We start from the raw sequence: 19,470 nt of genomic DNA, 5'->3' as shown, positions 1-19,470 counted from the left end.
CCCCTGGGCCAACTGTTAACAATGGTCTTATAAAGGACCTGTGAGCGGGCTAGGAGGCCTCTTCAATGTTTGTTCTTATACAGAAAGAAAAGAATCAGACTGAACCCTGACCAAAGGCCTAGCGGAACACCTCCGCCTTGCAGGCCCTGTGGAAAGATGACAAATCCCACAGGGCCCTAATCTCTTGTGAGAAAGCATTCCACCAGGCTGGGGCCACGGCCGAAAAGGCCCTGGCTTTGGTCGAGGTCAGTCTGATCTCCCTGGAGCCTGAAATCTTCAGGGTGTTCTTATTTGCAGACCTTAAGGTCCTCTGTGGGGCATACCATGAGGCTAGGGGCACCTTTTACCAGATTGCCAGCTATAGTCTTTCCCAAAGGAGGTGAATCTGACCTCAGTTTATATTCATAACATTTGCTATATTCAGACTGCCCTGTTACAATTCTCTCTATATGGAGCTCCCTTTAACGTTTGGGAAACCACAATTGCTACAAAATGTGACTGAACGGATTCTGGTAGGAGCAAGGCAGTCAGAATGTACTGCACCAATTCTGCACCAATTACATTGACTCCCAATTTGTTTCTGGGTTCAATTTACAGTGCTGGTATGTAAGTGTCCTGGACCTATCTTACCTTAAAGGCCACACAGTCTTTAGTGGTAAAATCCAATCTGTTACCTCATTCCTTTCCCCTTCTGTTTTTATAAAAACCAGGGATTACTCTGTGGTTGCCCCATGGAGCTTCAAAGCAGGGTTGGGTGAGCATTTTCTTCTCCCATCTGCTGGATCTCCAGGCACGGTCCAGTAGGTCTGGGTGGGTTTTCCTTCTCCTTACTAGTCTTGGTATTCCAGTGAGAGTTGGTATTTTCAACCCATGCTAGTTCATTAGGCCTAGAGAAGTCTAGTGCTCCTCCCACCCCACACAAGGGCTAAATTCTTGCACACCAAGGCCCTAGTTCAGACCAGCTCCCCTCCCCCAGCCCACACTGGCTATTTCTGATGCAAACACACACACACACACACACACACACACACACACACACACAAACTGCACTCAAGGACAAAGTAATGTCACATACAGTTTGGCTCTGTATGTGAGCAATCTATTCCAAATGTGTGTCTTGATGATAAAGGTGTTTTATCTCAGAACAGGAACTGTCCAGGCTTAAAAAGATAAAGGTAAAGGGACCCCTGACCATTAGGTCCAGTCGTGACCAACTCTGGGGTTGCGGCGCTCATCTCGCTTTATTGGCCGAGGGAGCCAGCGTACAGCTTCCGGGTCATGTGGCCAGCATGACTGAACCGCTTCTGGCGAACCAGAGCAGCGCACGGAAACGCCGTTTACCTTTCCAACGGCGCCGTACTTATTTATCTACTTGCACTTTGATGTGCTTTCGAACTGCTAGGTTGGCAGGAGCAGGGACCGAGCAATGGGAGCTCACCCCATCGCGGGGATTCGAACTGCTGAACTTCTGATCGGTAAGTCCTAGGCTCTGTGGTTTAACCCACAGCGCCACCCGCTTAGGTGCCCTCATAATCTGTATGTACCTCTGTACCATCATTGCAAAGCTGGAGCAACTAAATTGCAAGAGTTCTGTGATAGTATACAAAGCAAACTCTGAAAGTAGTTTAAGATGACGTGGCTTTTTACCATTCAGAATCATTTGTGAGCCCATCAATAACATATTCCTTAATTTGCTGGCTCATAGGAACATAGTAAGCTGCCTTCTACCATTGGTCCACCTAGCTCAGTATTGTAGGCAATGGATGGTGTCCACCTAGTCATGTATATGAACTTCAGTGGGTTTACTCTGAGTAGGACGAGCACCGGCTATCACCCACTGACTGATAGTGATGATCCATGGTTTTAGACAGGTGACACCTCAAGCTCTACATGGGGATGCTGGGGATTGAACCAGGGACCTTCTGCATGCAAGGCCGTTGCTCTACCAATGAGCTACAGATCATCTCTGTGTGTTCATCTCATGTTCCACATTCTCTTTCTCCTCCTCTGGTTGCCTTATCTGATAGCTGGTTGCAGTTTGTCACTCTTTCATAGGTTAGAAGCATATCTGAAAGGGGTCAAACCATCGCAAGAGGTGTTGAAATTTTGGGAGGTTGGGTAGTTACAATGGAATGGTCTTGGTAGTGGGGTGCATATTTTTATTCTTATTTATGTATGATTTTTACTTTGTCAAATAATAATAATAATAATAATAATAATAATAGAAGCATATCTGAAAAAAGCAAGAACAGCAACCAAGATCTTCATTTTACAATTCTGTTACTAATGAAATTGGCATCAAGTACCGTATATTTGTTCCCAGCTTTGTCAGAGCAGCAATGGCATGGAGCAGATGGAAGAGCTTTCTGATAAAAATGGAACATCAGGGTTGCTCGCATAGCAGTGCTGAAAAACGCATCTGCTCAATTGTGTGTGTTTTCGGAGATCCTGGTGCAAGCTTACCCTGAATCCCAAGGCTTCCTGCAGGCTTGTTCCCTGGATTGACCTCTGCTTTAGCTGTCCTTCCAAGATTCATGATAAGGGCCGTGCAAGCCAAGTTATATGAGGCCATTAAAAACTCATCATTTACCAGCCAGCAGCTAATGCAGTACCATTAAATCCATTAAAGGGGCAATATCATCAAAGGGCCTACTTTGTTTTTTAAGCTGAAATAAATAGGTGTATGAAAAGGTGTCACGTGGTCGCCTTAAATCCGGTCCCTCATATCATATCACTAGACCGTGTTCTGTTCAACCTGCTTTGATATCCCGAAAGCTCCACTTTGATCAGAGACTTCACAGGATCCAGATCACTTGCTGGGTCCCTTGATGTTGGCGGCTGTTGCTTTTGTGAGGCATTAGACGCGGTAGTAACAAAAGGCCCAAATAAGTCAATCTGTTCTGTGCTGATTCTGGGCACTTCAGAGGGTTTAACCCTCCGGCTCTTGCCTCCACCTAGCATGTATTGTGCTCTCTGTGCGCATTGTGGTGAAGTAGAGGAGCCACTTTCCTTTTCCTATTGTGGGCCATTAGTCATATCAAGTCCCAGGCAACTGGAGCAAGTCCCGTCCTCCTCTGTAGATCACAGAACAGTGGGGTTAGGTGGGGCATTTTGCATGAGTGTGAGTTCCATGTCTGGGAGTTGGAAAATGAGCTTGCTCTGGATGGGCTCATGCTTCTTTGGAAGGAGCAATTGCATAGCATAGATGTACTTTTGGATCCATCATTGTCACAGGAGGCCTAGGAGCACCCCAAGCACCCCACAGTTGCCCACGCTCTCATATTCCTCACTATAACATACTGCGCACTTCATTGTCCAACATTCTCCCCCTGTCTGAGTCATTATACACCTACTCTCCAAGATCTGCATATGCTTCTGAGACCAACTTAAGTTGGCAATGTGATTTTTTCTTGATTTTATTGTTTTAACTGCTTTGAGGGTTGTTGTTTTACAATCAAGCAGCCTAAGCACCTAAAGAAGCTCCCTGTCTGACCACTGAGATCAGCAGGGGCTGCTCTTCATTTGATCTCACCAATCGGTGTTGCACTCTTACCTTTCAAGGTGTGTCAGGTGTCCAGCTTTTGTTGTCAGGTTAAAATGTGTTCATTCACACCTGGCTTTTGAGGCTTTTAAATGCTGGGTGCTAGGCCATTGGTTTTCTATTGGTATTGTGAATGTGTACTGTTGTTGTTGTTGTTGTTGTTTAGTCGTTTAGTCGTGTCCGACTCTTTGTGACCCCATGGACCAGAGCACGCCAGGCACTCCTGTCTTCCACTGTCTCCCGCAGTTTGGTCAGACTCATGTTTGTAGCTTCAAGAACACTGTCCAACCATCTCGTCCTCTGTCGTCCCCTTCTCCTTGTGCCCCCCATCTTTCCCAGCATCAGGGTCTTCTCCAGGGAGTCTTCTCTTCTCATGAGGTGGCCAAAGTATTGGGAGTCTCAGCTTCAGGATCTGTCCTTCCAGTGAGCACTCAGGGCTGATTTCCTTAAGAATGGAGAGGTTTGATCTTCTTGCAGTCCATGGGACTCTCAAGAGTCTCCTCCAGCACCATAATTCAAAATGTGTACTGTACAATTGGGTTAATGTACAGTATGTGTTGATATCCTAATGATGTGATGGGATTTTGTAGGTTTTATTTGTACTGTGAAAACTGCTCCGTGGTTTTATTGTTTTTAATGAAGAACAGTCTTCATTAAATTCAGTTGCCTTATCAGATGTGGCCGAACTATTTACTCCAACTGGTTGCATTTCTCCAGAGATTCTGGGACTGGTCTTTCGCAGCTGGGAATTCAAAGCCAGAGAGAAATGAGGAACTGAACATGGAACCTTCTGGATTAACAAAAATTAACAAAAACAACAACAGCAAGCCCTCAGGACTCACCCCAGGCACTTTTGCTAGGTCACACCCCTCACCGGCCCTCCTTCACACCACCTTTGAGTGCCTTTGCTGGGTTGGAAAGTATCACTGAAACTTGATAATGTTTCTTGCTTGGAGAAAAGGGAGATATAAATGTGTGTAGAAACCACTGACCTTTATGTGGATGTGCAAATTTAGGGGTCACTTTTGCTACTCCTTTTGCATCCCCAATGGCTTGTGGCCTCCAGAAGGTTCTCCATGAAGGAATGCGGCCTCCAGGTTTCCCACCCCTGCCGTAGTGGTTAGTGTCAGACTGAGGCCAGGGTAACCAACTCTCATCAGCCAAGAATTCTGATTGGGCTAGTCCCTCTCTTTTGATTAGGAAAGATGATGGCTCCACTGCACACCAGAGCTCTCCAGTTCAAGCTCTAGGTAGGGTTGGAAAAGTTGTGTGAAATCCTAGTGAGCTACTGTCACTGTGTTGACACTATTGATGGATGAATGATCTGGATTGGCATAAAGCAACTCTCTTATGTTTCCATCCAAAGCTACTTCAGCAGTATGAGAAATCTGCACTGCTCAATTGGTGGTAGATAAGTATGTATCACTGGTCAATTTCAGTTCACATGCTGAAGAAAAGGAGACAAAATTTCCAGGGCTGTTTGAAGTATCTGGAGTCAAAGAAAACTCAACGGCTATCCCTCTTTGTCAAATCAGTCGTGTGTGATAGCAGAAATCAAACCAGCTCAGCCCTATTTCAGAGCTGCTGATACGGTTTCCCAGGAGTTGTTCAAAAATTAAATCCATCACTATAGGTAGGATTTATTTTTTTGCAACACAGGCTTGCCATGTAACCAAGACGTACTCCTAATAGATAAGCTGTAATTACTGCTCTATGGTACAGTCACTGAATTCTTCATTTGTTCCGGGGTTTACATTGCACCAAAGGAAGATTAGGGTCAGCTCTGTGTTGCTTAAATAATTTGCCTGGTACGGCAGTTTGCTGGGATTGAGAGGAGCAGAATCACATTGCAACTCAAGGGCAAAGCAGTGGTCTGTGCATTCACTTTTGTTTCTTCAGATCAGGTTGAACAACTTCACATGCAAGCTGTACTGATTATACTTGGGAACTATTCAGACAAGCCTTCATTTTCTTGGTTGACAAAAATTCACCCTTCCAAAAGCTGTGTATATATTGAACTAGTCTGCCCAGACACTCTGTCTTTGTGCTACCCTTTCCCTTCATGGCACAAGGATAAATAAGGAAGACCAACTAACAATAATCTCCTGTCATGTCAAACCAGGAAACTGTGGTTACTAGGTTCAGAACAAACCAGGATCTTAAGCCATGGTTTGAGTTTTGATTCTGGCTTGTTCCAAACCTGGTAATCATAGGTTCCCATTTCTGCACTAACAGAAAACTATGGTTAATCGAAGACCTTAATGTTTAATAGTGGTTCACCAAGAAGGAAGTGGGGGGCAGCTAAAGTGTGCTAAACGTAGGACTAATTCATATTTTACTTGTTTTACATGTAATATAAGTATACTATAAAGGGGGGTATTATTGAAGATAATATTGGATTAAATGGACAAATAAACAAACCATGTCTTATAGATGCTTATGCAGGAAAACACTATTGCTTGCTGTTAAGAGACTGCAGTGGACTGTAGGGGAGGTCATGATGTTTACACGGACCCTAGTATGCTGCATTTAATTATATATAGAAGGGAGGGATGCAATAAGAAGAACACCTGCCACCAGCTTTACCACTAATAAGCATCTCTTGAGGAAACTGATTCTGTGTGACGTCTGCATTTCCTCCCATTCCAGCTTGTGTAGTGCTGGTGCAGGAACATAGTATACTAGAAAATCAATATTCTCCAACACACACACACACACACAGAGAGAGAGAGAGAGAGAGAGAGAGAGAGAGAGAGAAGAAGGCTGTTTTCATCCTTAAAAAAATAATAATCCAGAATCCATGGTTAGGAGGAGAGAGAGTAAAAATTGGCTTGATTTTGAAGCCACAAAGTCTACATTTAGTCACAGTTTTAGGATGGAGCTGAGTAACTGCTGGATTTTATATTTTCAAAAATGTGGGATTAGCTCTTGTATGTTTCATTCCCCCAGCAATCCTAGCATGGCATCTAGTTGATCCTAATCCAATAAAGTCTGCTAGCGCATCCTACACTCTATCTTGCTACTGTGACTAAATGCAGACTTTGTGGCTTCAACATCAAGCTTCCACCTCAGTTTCTCCCCTCCCCCAATTTACTTATTACCCAGCCTGAAGACTTTTGGAGAGTTCAAAAGCTTCCTCACTATTTTGTTCATTTGTTTCACAAATTTATAAACTTCTTCACTGCCAGAAGCTACCCTAAGCAGTGAACACCACAATATACAATGAAATAAAATGCAAAAGGTTACTCTTAAAAACAAATTAAAATTTTCTACAATTATTTGATTGCAATTCCACAAAATGGTTGGCTCACGATTGGACCTTCTTAAATAAAAATGCCTTTTAAAATTGTGACATTTTTGTCACATTTTGGCTGTCTTTAGAAAAAAAGCTGTTGCCTAACCTTTGAAGAAAATATGCGGACCACATTCTAAGCCATACTTTCAGCTACTGCAGTGTATTAAATAAGAGAGCAGTTGTATACAATCGAGGCAGCAGAGAGCCCTTTGCAGCCTACTGAGTGAACATTTGCCTTCCAATCAGAGTTTCAGATAAACCAATGCAGTGCTGAACAATACTAGAAAAACTGTGGCCCAGATTTGACATTTGGGGCCTGCAATAACCTGCTGAACCTTAGCAGAGCCAAGGCCAGTCTTGAGGACATCTGCATATGATACCTTGTGCAATTCAGGTGCCACAAGTAAGAATTGCACATAGCTCACCAGGTTCATGTAAGATGCAATATGCACGATGCTAGGACTGCATATTCTCCTCAACCGATCAGGTCAGGTGATAACCAAATTTCTGAACTTGAAACCATGGAAGTGGTGTATGAGCTGGGTAATCACTTGCATTAATATACACATGGCTGGTCAAGGGTGGGTGGGCATTGTGCCCTACTTTGCAGAGGCCAGACCTCTCTTTGAAGGAGTCCTCTGTTTGAAGGGCTGTGCTGCCCAAGGCCTGTTTAAAGATAAAGAGCCAACAAGAGGAGAACAAGGACCTTGAAGTCACCCATCAGCAGTTAATACCTAGATAGCAGACTGAGTAGACACGCTGGCTGCCTGGTCACAATCTACTATGGTGATACATATGAAATTTCATATGTTTCCTCCTGTTTTCTTTTCCTGAGCAGAGATAAGCATGGTGTCAGTTCCCTAAAAAAAGGTCAACAACTTCGGGGTTCCCCCTCTAAAAATGGATGTGCGCTGCATATGCACATCCATTCCATGTGAGTCACCTTGTAGACTCCTGCATATACAATGAGTACCTGTTCTCTTCATCTTCATCTTCCTCCTCTCATTACACTCTGTCTCCCTCCCTCTGCCAAACTGATGTCTTCTTTTCCTATTAGCTCTCCAAATCACATATTAACTGCAGGGGCTAGGATAGCCTGCTGACCATAGCTCATGTACATGATACAAGCTAATTCCAGGCACTTTCAGGGGGAATCTGTTACTTCCCACCCTGACACTACGGGGTTCACCTAAAATTTCTCCTTCCCCAAGAGTCTTCTTTCCACAGAACTTTAATTTTTTTTATAAAAATCATTGCTCTTAGTGTGGATAAACCTGAGTTTTTCTTCCTTCTGACTGGGTATAGGAGTGGGCTGTACATGTTGGCATGCAGACTTTGCGTGGTACAGCAGACATTTGCTTAGAAATGTTTGAGAGTAGAAGAGTAGGTTTGCTTAGGGTCACATCTTTCTGACTATACAGAACAATATTTGTGACGGTATTTTCTAAAGCCATAGAATCTAATGTGATAAACAAGCGTGGCCAGTAATAGTCTGATTTTCCTTCCTTAGATTGTTGTTTTTCGTTTTTCTTTTTCCTCTGCTGCAAAACTGGAGAAAAGTGCTCATTATGGTATAAAATTTTATTGCTGTTCGCTTGGCCAGTCTTTCCAAATAAGTGCCAATAAAAATTTTTATAGCACCCTGTATCACTACATACTCTTTATCTTGTTTATTTGTGTTTTTGTCCTTGGTTTACATATCTTTCCCCTCTAGAAGGCATGGTTTCCACGGAAACTAATGAAGGCCCTATGCCATGGCTGTATCCATGGCAAATGGAGACCTGGTACTAAGAAGCATAATAATACAGGAAGAATGTGGCACACAACTATTTGACATCCCTCCCCTAAATCAAAGTCAGCCAGGGTATTCATCTCCCAAAGTCTTCCATTTAAATGACAACATCTGCTGGCCCTGCTGTAGCTAAGATCAGAGATATCACACAGAAGCTGTGGTACAACTACCAAAAGGTTTTCACCTGCTACCTCCTCCTTGCCTCCCCTCCCCTCCCTATTTTATCTTATTTTGAAAACTGTAGTGCGTGCATGCACACAGAAACAAAGCAGAGTGCTTAAGTTTAATAGCTGGGGAATATAAGAGGATTCCAAGATATGGTCAGCACAGGCCTCTCAATCACTAATAAAATATTTAAATTCATATCTTTGCGGGCAGGAAGTCAATGTAGAGCAAAAGCTCAACAGTAATGCTATCTCTGGACCAGGCTCTGATGGCATAATGAGTAGCTGGATGCATTTTATCCAGCTTGGAGGTACAAAATTCACTTGGATGTACCAAAAACTCACTGTGTGGGCAGACTCTCATGATGCTTCTCCATCTCTGGGTGATGTTGTGGTATCTTTATGCAGGAAGCTCATACTTTACAGCAAGAGTGCCATAAATATTTCTTTATAAACGTAATACTCACAGAGACTTACAAACACAATAGAAATGCTAAAACCATTTACAATGAATACAATCAACTATTGTATTATTATTATTATTATTATTATTATTATTATTATTACAATCAACTAAAACAAAACAAAATACCTGAACTGGTCTAGTAGATCTTGCCCCACCAAAAGAAGCCGCAAATAGAATCATAGAATTGCAGAGTTGGAAGGGACCTCAAGGGTCATCTAGTCCAACCCCTGCAATTGTGGAATCTCAGCTAAAGCATCCATGACATATGGCCACCCAACCTCTGCTTAAAAGCCTCCAAGGAGAGACCATTCCACTGTCCAACAACTCTTACTGTTAGAAAGTTTTTCCTAATATTTAGTCAGAATCTCTGTACTTGTAACTTGAAGCCATTGGTTCGAGTCCTACGCTCCAGAGCAAAGTAAACCTTTCAAATTAAGAGCCAAAAGCCCAGGTAAAAAGGAAGGTTTATGGTATTATTTGCCATAGGTGCCAAAATAACCTGTCCAGCCTTAGGTACTGTATACCATGACTTGTGTGAAGGCAGGCATGCCATCTGTTGTTCTACCTTAGTCAGAAAAAAATATCTTGAGCCCGCTCAGTAGTTAAACTGAGGTGTCACAGGCACCTACTGAAATAAGTGCTTTTTACCTCATAGCTCCCACCATTTTGAAACCACTTTTGCCTCAGAGTTTTCTTTTAATGCTTTTCTGAATGTGAGGCATTCATCTAGCCTTGTGAAGTTTAGAAAAACATTCCGTTGTCTGTGATTAATAGCAGCAAGACCGCCGCCCCCGGTCCACAAACAAACAAAAAAACAAATAATCCAGACACTTTTTTTCACCCTTGGCAAGTTTATGCCCCTTACATGGTGTGTGTGGAGGGAGGGTGCATTGCAGGGATGGGGAACCTGCAACCCTCCAGATATTGTTGAACTACAACTGCCATCATATCTGACAATTGTCCATGCTGGCTCGAACTGATGGGAGTTGGAGCCTAACAACATCTGGAGGGCCACAATTTACGGGGTATTGGGGTGCAAGAAAAGTACTTCTTTAGTGTTGGGAAGAAACCCCTTTTGCTGTTGCCACAGCCACAGACCCTGGCTTCCCAAAGCACCCCTTTATTTATTAGGGTGGGAAGTTACAGTTGGCGTTCCCATGATGTGTGGAAGATAAAAGAGCGGGTGAATTTGCTCCAGAGTTCTGCTAGGTCAAAAGATACTCAACAGAACAGAGGTCTGGCAGTCTTTTGCATATTACCCAATACTTGAGAGACAGACATTGTAAACGACAAGGCAACATTCTTCAGCAGCCTTTTAATTCCTGGGAGGATCCCAGTCCCATTGCAACCAGTGGATGATTCTATTCTATTTTTTAAAGGAAAGGACATAACAAGACTATGGTGTTCCATGCAGCCAGAGAGCTCTTTCGTAAAACAGAGGGCCCCTGTTTAATCTTCAAATCATGATATTTAAAATGTTATTGTGTTGGCTGAACATTGTGTGTGAAGTGACTGTTTCAAGGCCCTTCACTTCAGAGCAAGCAAGACTGGAAGAGCTGGCCTGTAGTCTATGCCTGCCAAAGCCCAGTGCTGATGAAAAGCCCAAGGCTGCGTTGAAGTGTAATTCTGCACACTTAATAGCTGTGTAGCAAGGAGAGGTTGCCAGTCATGGCTTATCTAGTAACTAATGCTGAAGTCACCCGAACTGCAACTGCTGCCTGCCAGGCTTTACCTTGCTCTGCAGATATTATATAAACCTCTATGTGCCAGGCCTGGCCTATTCTCCCTGTGATGAAGGAACACAGCCTTCTCTAGTGGTTAGTGTTATGTACTGAAGTTCTCACCCTGGGCCAGCAGGGGGATACTGTAGATAGTTATGCAAATGAAGGATCGAAAGTGACGTTCAGTGATTGGATAGTTTTAGAAAGTTGCTACAATTACGTTGTTCTGGAGCTCTATATAAGCAGGCTGACTGAGCTCTTCAGTTCAGTTCTATTCTGGCCTCTGAATAAACAAGAGCTGTTGAAGAATCGCTGTGTCGTCTGATATGTTCGCCCACAACTTAACAGTTAGACCTCAAGAATTGGCCTCCTTCTGTATTATGGGCTATGTATTCATTCATGCACCAAGCACATTACACTGAGTTTGTTAGACAGGAGTTCAAGCTGGGTGCTGTCCCTGAGCTCAGGCTGAAGGAGGCACGGGCAAGAACCTCATGAATCTTAACAGGCCAGGATAACTCATGAGACAAAATCCAGTTCTCTACAATTGCTAATCAGGCCTGCTATCTGGTCTGAAAAAGTTACTTTGCCAGCCTCTGTTCCCTATCACAGACTTGCCTCAATATTGCCTCTTCCAGTGCCTTGCGTATACTTAGCTAGAACCCTGCTCCTTATTTGATAGGTCAGGAGTAGAGCACATATGAAGTTTAATCCTTAGCATACCTTATTGGATGTGTGTGTGTGTGTGTGTGTGTGTGTGTGTGTGTGTGTGTAAAAGAAACAGGTGATGGGAAATGCTTTGGTTAAAGATGCTGCCAGGCAGAGTAGCCAGTGCTGGACTGGATGGACTAATTGTCTGACTCAGGATAAGGTAGCAGCTTATGTTTCGTTCAGTGTTTTCCTCCACAAACTCTTCTGCATCTGGGTCTGACAGCTTGTGACCTCTCTTTCAGGGATGTGATGAGGCCATACACAGTAGGAGCTGTAAACTGTCTTGCAAACTCTCTGAATCAGAAAGAGCCATTGTGGTGGTGTAGTGATTAAGACAGTCAGATTAGGACTGAGGAGAGTCCAATGGCCACTCAGCCATGAAACCAGTGGGGTGAGCCTGGGCCAACCTATATCTCCCCATCTAGCCTACCTCACAGAATTGTTGCAAGGATAAAATGGTGTATTGGAGGTGGGGGCCCACAGAACTTATTGGAGGAAGAGCCAGATGAAAATGTAATAAATAGATAAATATACCTGTTGTCAGAGATGAAGGAGCCTCAAACTATGCTTTTAAAACCAGTGAGACAAATATCCACAGTCTTGCCTGTGAAAGGTGTGTCTGATAATGATCATTACTTGCAGCTCCACGTCTTGTCAGAAGAAAGGAGTTAATTTGAAGTTTAAATAAACCTCCAGTTCAGCACTCCTCTCTCTATACTTCGGTGCCAGAAGGAAATCCCCTTTCAGTGCTGGTTACCAACTGTGCAGATTAGTAAGGTCTTACGTGAGCTAAACAGTTTTTAAAAATTGACATCCCTTGCTGTGGTAGGAGCATATCATTAAGGGCTATTTAGACAAAGAACATAATAAAAGGGTCAAAGCCCTCCTATCCTACGGGAGAAAAGCAGCAATCTCATTCCCACTATAAACATTTTGTGCCTTTGTTTTGAAGATTGTAAAAGCTTGCTTTCTCCATTTCCACTTCTCTGCTTCTAGAGGAATGGAGCTCACCTGACTGTGGTTTCATAATTAAGGCTTTAAATTGTAGCAGCTTATAGAAATAGCTTCCACCTAGAATGTAAGGGCTATTGAATGAAATAAAAAGCACAAGTTTGGTCCCCAAATCCATTTTTTTAATAACCAATATGGAATTGCTGCTGCTCATAGCCATTTCTGTAGCACTACCAGAAATTGCAAGCTCTACCGTTAAGCTGAGTGAGGTTGATTACTTCAGGTGGCAGATTTTTGGGGGAGCCTTTAAGCAAGGGATAGGAAACTGACAATTCTTACCCCATTGTAGAACCACTCAGATTTTCTGCTTCAGAGGCCAAATGTATTGGGCTGTCTTTACAGGATGCTGTGGTCTGAGCAGACTTCTGCCTACACCAATCCTGGGGAAAGCCCATGGGATCTCTTGCAGGAACAGTGCAGTGAAACAATAATTTTAAGAAGGTTCAGGAACTAAATATTATTACTAAGGGTAGAACTGTGGGAGGGAGCAGAGACACGTTTCTATGTCAGTCTGCAAATAAAGAATGGGGCACAATAGAAGACGTAGCTGTAGTAGGGTGACTGTGTAGAGAAATGTCTCCCTTTCCCAAATAATTCATGAAAAGGTTGCATGATGTTTGCTAGGCCCTTCCTCTTTCAGGTTTTCCAGAATTCTTGTGGAAGCCCTTTTTTCTGAGGGGCAGAAAGGAAAGCCTTATTTCTGAATTGTTTGACAGCCTGAATGTTCACAGAGGGCTTTGGATTCACATGACCAACCCGGAAACAACGTAGTGCAAATGCTAGCCAGCCAGTAACTATTTTACGGTACTTTCTAGCTGTTATATATCCCAAACAGCATGCACAGAAAGCCTAGAATTCAAAGTAATGGGGCACGTTCATTTTCCAATAGCGTGATTTTGGAATAATCAAATGAGCTCTGACTCATTGTTTGTATGTTTCTGGGGCTTGCAACAAAGGAAGGAAAGGAATAATACGAGATTCAGTTGCATCTCCAGAGAAAGCTGTAATTAGCTGATTGAAAAGGAATTTGGCCTGAACATCCAGTTAACATCCCATGGTTTTGGCCATGCTAACCTAGTATTCGGTCAAGTAGAGAGAGCTGTAACTTCCCTGAAGACTGGCTGGAGTCTTTTGGTTAACGTAATAGTTTCCCATTCTGGCCATGATCCCAAACACACTAATTTGTAAGTGAGCATCATAGATTTCCATGTGATTCTGAAATCTGTGATATTTAGCAAGAAATATATTTAGGAGGAAGGGGTACTCAGTGTAGCTCAGTTGAATATGTCATACACAAATATAAACAAACCTTTAGTCACCCGTTTCACTAGCATAAAATAATTGCTGCTTTCTTTTTCAGGCAGTAAGACCACATTCTCTACCTGTGGAAGGTCAGACTGAATGGCTCAAGACTTTGATATCAATTCTCTGCTTAGGTAAGTGCCCCCCCCATTTTTTCATGCCAATTTCAACTCCCTTATTCACCAACCTGTACATTCATGCACAGAATCAGCATAAAATACGCACATCTTCCCACATCTTTAAAGGCTGGACCATACTTGTTCAATTGCACCATCATGATCATGCAAATCACATTAACTGCACATCTTCAAGGAAGATGCCATTTCTCACAAACAATCCCTTCCCATAAACCTAGCCGAACAGCCATCCTGCATCCTCTCAAGATAGCACCCCCTCAGTGGTGAACTAGCCATAACACTGCCAAGGAAGAAGAAAAGGGCTTGATTCTATTTTTCTAGAATCACAGTACAAAACGCAAGGCAAATTTAGAGCAAATTCTCTCAGAGGCAATTTGGAAATAAATGTTCCCATGGCCAGATTGGCTAGTGAATGGTTTTGGGTTGTCCTTCCCTGAAACAGTTGAACTTGGCCGACTGGTTTCAATCACCCAGACACAATTGCTATGTAAGCACCTTTCTGCCACGTACCTTCTCGGAGCTTGAGATTTACTGTTCAGAGCTGAGCATGTTGCTATGCAGAGGACTGATGAATTGTGGCCCTGCTTTTCTTCATGCCATTATTGGGCTAGGTAGTTGGTGTGTTGCCTATAACTAATCAGTTTTACTCTAGGTGGCTTTATGGAAATGCAGAAATATCCAGACACCTCCCTCTCCTCCTCCTTCCCCCTGCTGCTGCTACTAATTGCTCTTCTTCCTCTGTCCCAGGTGACAGAAGTAGAGGCAGAGCCATACTTTTAAATGTCTTACAGCACAACTTTACTTCTATAGTCTTTTATTATACCTTGCAACATTTAAACCGGCATGGGAAACCTGTGACCCTCCAGATATCATCATCAAACTACAACTCCCATCAGTCCCACCAAACATAGCCAATGACCAGGGATACTGGGAGCTGTAGTTCAGCAACAGCTGGAGGGCCAGAGGTTCTCCTACACCTGATTTAAAAGGTAACCTTGTTGCTGGTTATATGTTTCATGTGAATTACTTTGAGGGGTTTTATAACTCCCAATGTTGTATAAAACTTCACAGATTTTCCCCATGGATAAGAGCTGTCCTCAGAGCATCCAAGGGTTATTGTTTAAATAACCTCTCTAGGGCTGATCTGTGTGAGCCTGCGCAACTACTGGAATTGTGCTTCCAACACCCAGATACAAAGGCATGCATCTCGCTGTGCAGCAGGGCAGAGGACCAGACCTGTCTGTTTCCCTGCTTCAAGAAGGCTGGAGCTTAGAAGGGAGGTGCTGCTTTAAAAATGAAGCACCAGGACTGCAAGCTTATGGGACCTGGCAGCTCTATCCCTTCTTGATCTGGGCAGGTGCTTCCTTGTACTTTCCCCTCCTCCTGAATATCCTCATGTGCAACTAGCCTAGATCATACTAAGAGGGGAGAAACGCATACTCGCCAAGTGTCCTGTTTTAAGTGGGACATCTCAGATCACAGAAGCCAATCCCGGCTTCTCTTTGGATGAAAGAATGTCCCATTTTTGGGCCTGGTGGTCTGGCACAAGTCAGACTACCAGAGTCTGGTCCACCATAGCGCTGGACCAGAAGGTGCTGTGGCATGATCCTGCTGCCAATTGCCAGACCAGAATGTGTGCCCCTCCTGACATCCTGATTTTGGGGGTGGAAAAATTGGAAGGTATGCAAACAGTGGGGAACATTGTGTTTCTTCTATGGCTGTACGTGTTTGTTCTTCTATCTATTAGGGCCACTTAGAATAAGTGCTCTGGTGGTTTATAAGCAAATCTTGGCATGCCTTTCCTTTTCCTTTTTTTACTTTATGGATGACAATCTTATGCCTATGCATTTTAAAAGACACTGTCTATTTATTTTTTGGACTTGCATCTTCTATCCTGATTGTCTTGTTTTATTGCAGGATGATTTGGAAACTAGCTTTCTCCTTGTTTCTTGTGTCTACTCTGGTTCAAGTGTCGGAAACCAGGAAGAATCGCCCTGCAGGAGCCATCCCCTCCCCATACAAAGATAGCAGAAGCAACAACTCAGAGAGGCGGCAGCATCTGCACAAAGAGGTGCTGGCCTCCAGCCAGGAGGCCCTGGTTGTCACAGAGAGGAAGTACCTGAAAAGTGACTGGTGCAAAACGCAGGCCCTGAGGCAGACAGTCAGCGAGGAGGGCTGCCTCAGCCGCACCATCATCAACCGCTTCTGCTACGGGCAGTGCAACTCCTTCTATATCCCTCGCCACGTGAAAAAAGAGGAGGAGTCATTTCAGTCCTGCGCTTTCTGCAAGCCCCAGAAGGTGACCTCCTTCACAGTGGAGCTAGAATGCCCTGAACTAGACCCACCTTTCCGACTCAAGAAAATCCAGAAAGTCAAGCAATGTCGGTGCATGTCTGTGAACCTGAGCAGCGCAGGCAAGCAGCGAAAGTGAGGGCTTGCAGCTGCCCTTGCCAGAGTCGCCATGGCCTCTCTTCCTTCACAGACAAACGAGATGGTTGTTTTTCCTCCTCCTGGTCGAGTCATTTCTGGAGCAGCGCCATTGGCCACCTGGAAGTAAAGGCTGCTTTGGCTGGTCTATTCAGAGGGTTCATAATCTATTTACCAAAGCAGATGTTTTGCCACTGGGTCTGTGTCACTCAAGGTGAAGCCCAGCATCAAATGTGGAAATGAGCGTTTGGGTGGCCAGGGGTTTAAATCCAAAATTAACACTTCCACTGTGTGGGAAACCTTTTGGCCTTCACTCCATCCATCCTTTTGGATGAAGAGAGAGGTCCAGTGAATTCTTCATAGCTTCTCCCTCTCATTTTGGGGACTTTTCACTTCGTTTTTGACTGCCTAATGCTGTTTTTTTTGGGCTGTAATGCTGACATGGATACATATAGTAAAGAACAGTTATGGACAACTATGTTCTGTCTGGTCTGACTGATAAGGCACATGGGCCTTATCTTCCATGGAGATAATCAACCTGCCACTTTCCGACAGAGAAAGAGACCGAAAATGGATTTATGCATATTTTCAGCTAGATTGCCTCACGTTTCCACAGCAATGTTTCACTTGTAATGCAGCTATAGCAAATTGTTGTTAAACTTGTTAATATAGACATAACCGCATATATTTTGGGAGATGACAAAGTATTTGAAGGGCTAAAACAAAACACCTTAATTGTTGGGCCAGATTATTCCCTGAGAATTACAGAGTTTTGCTAGTGTTTATTTTCTCAGTAGATTTTGCATTAATTTAATTTTTTCCTTCCATCAATTCCCTTACCTTAACCTGTGTTGAATCACTACTTTTGGGGAAGAAAACAACATTGTGTTTAACCTATTGAAACACAGTAGCAGAAAAGCAAAATGCTGCATTTCTTTGTTACTGAGATGAACACAAAGAGTAATTTAAACCAATCGTTATTTCCAATGAACAGAATTGTATCTCTGTAGGGAAAATGTAATGTGTGAAGTGACCCAGTCATCCTGATTTCATTCAATGTCTCATGCTAGGTTTTAGTATGTTCCAAATGTGGCCGTTGAGATTCCTAAACTGGTTGGGCAACACCGAAAGCCGTGACCTATTGCGTATCTTGGAACTTTGCATTCACGGCAGTTGCAGCTGAAGGAGTCCAATGTTTTGAGGACTATTTTCCTACGCTCCCTCGGATATGACCACTAAAGGGGTTAACAAAATTGTTTGCTTCGAGCTGTGGGTTTGGTGCCAACTCAAGGGTTCAGTGGCACAGTTCTCTATTATGTGAGACCGGCTGTTTTAAGAGGCTTTGGGGGACTGATCTCTGTTAGTGCTCACCAATCGGTTTATGGGGATTGGCACGGGTAGGAGGGATTGGGCAGGTATGCTGGCCCTATATAATTTTTTTTTCCTCCCTTGGTGTTACACAATGGCAGATCTGCAGTTGGGAATGCACAGCAGAGAAGGCTGAGGCTTGCTTTCGAGATTGCCGTTGTCGAACATTATTCCACTACTTACTCTAAGGTTTACCAAAGCACATTTTGGACAAAGTGGAAGGGAGAGGAAGATTAGAGTGCCTGTAACATAATGCACACACTTTTATGGGTTAGGATGGCTGCCTCCTGAAGAAATGAAACCTAATATCGGGTTCCTCGGGCTGGAAACCAGTAACTGTTCAGTAACCACATGAGGAAAAATGTGAAAAGAAAGCATCCTGTAGGGGGATGGGCTCCTTACCAATTTGTGATAAAAAAGAGATATATGCTGCAGGAGGGGTCATGTGCCCTTTGGTTAGTTTATGCTTAAATGAAAGAGTTGAGTTGACCTTGTAATGGTTCATACTATTTAAATTTTTGTTTTATAAATGAAAACAAAATGGAAGAAATGTTATAACTATAATGTAATTATTTTATAGGTGTATTATTGTTAAATTATAGAACAAATAAAGATACTCTAGGAATATATGGAATTCATACAATCCTTGCATCATTTCCTATTCTACAGGGTTCAAGCGCTACCTTCGTTGGGGAGTTTTCCTCATCTACTTAATTTAAATATTGTTGTACACCACCCCAGTTTCCAAGCGGGGCAAGATTCCAGGGGTTCCAGGCATTTGCCCAGCACAGTGGAGACGTTGATGTCTTTATGATATATGGTTTATTTACACATATATGCAACCTGAACCTGTGATGGAGGGATTTGCAGCACCAGCAGCCCCAAAGGGTCCTGTTTCTTCCATAGCCACAGCTTTGGATTCAAGCAGAAATCAGCCTTTTCTCTCTCTGCCTTTTCAGCCTGCTGCATTTTTGCATCTAGCTTCTAGCACACATAACTCCTTCCCTTCCTCTCTTTACTCTAAACCTTGTCTTTATCTGTTGATTGAGGGGGCTCCATGCTTTTGTTGCCCTCTCAGAAAGCCCCCTTGATCATTTGTTCTTTTAATGGTCCATCGCCCAGGCAATCACCTCGACCCAGGAAGTTAGCCTGGCTTAATTAGCTTTGATTAAATTTTAACATTTGATGAATCCAGGAATTAGGGGTGTGTGGCCAACTCATAACACTATTTATCATGTTAAAATAAACCAGAATTGCAGTGGAATTAATTGAGCGAGGACCTAGGAGAATGAGAAAATACCACTTGGTCATAAAACACAGTGTGTGACCTTGGGCCAATCACTGTCTCTCAGCCTAACTTCCCCTTCAGGGTTGTTGTGAGGATGTTCATTGAATGACCAGAGGCATGGCTAAATGTGCATGTGTGTGACATTCATATTTTTAAATATTGGGAAGATTGCACAATTTTCTCTGAATTAATTATTTTCAAACCAGCCAGCCTAATATCACACTTAGTTGGCATGGATTAAAAACAG

General features: G+C 43.3%; 1 protein-coding gene across 1 annotated transcript in view; it reads left to right on the top strand.

The window, feature by feature from the left end:
- Positions 1-18,560, top strand: part of GREM2 (gremlin 2, DAN family BMP antagonist) — a 33,686-nt gene extending 15,126 nt beyond the window's left edge. Inside the window, exons 2-3 of the mRNA XM_080997818.1 lie at positions 14,062-14,137; positions 16,058-18,560. Coding sequence (XP_080853944.1) covers positions 14,103-14,137; positions 16,058-16,571 — 549 coding nt within the window. The 5' untranslated portion in view covers positions 14,062-14,102 and the 3' untranslated portion in view covers positions 16,572-18,560. The remainder of the gene's footprint in view (positions 1-14,061; positions 14,138-16,057) is intronic.
- Positions 18,561-19,470: the final 910 nt, after the last annotated feature.

Source organism: Podarcis pityusensis (genome assembly GCF_964106645.2).
Source record: "Podarcis pityusensis genome assembly, chromosome: 3".
Taxonomy (NCBI): Eukaryota; Metazoa; Chordata; class Lepidosauria; order Squamata; family Lacertidae; genus Podarcis; species Podarcis pityusensis.
Note: the sequence above shows the minus strand (reverse complement) of the source record. Positions and strands in the feature narration are given on the sequence as shown.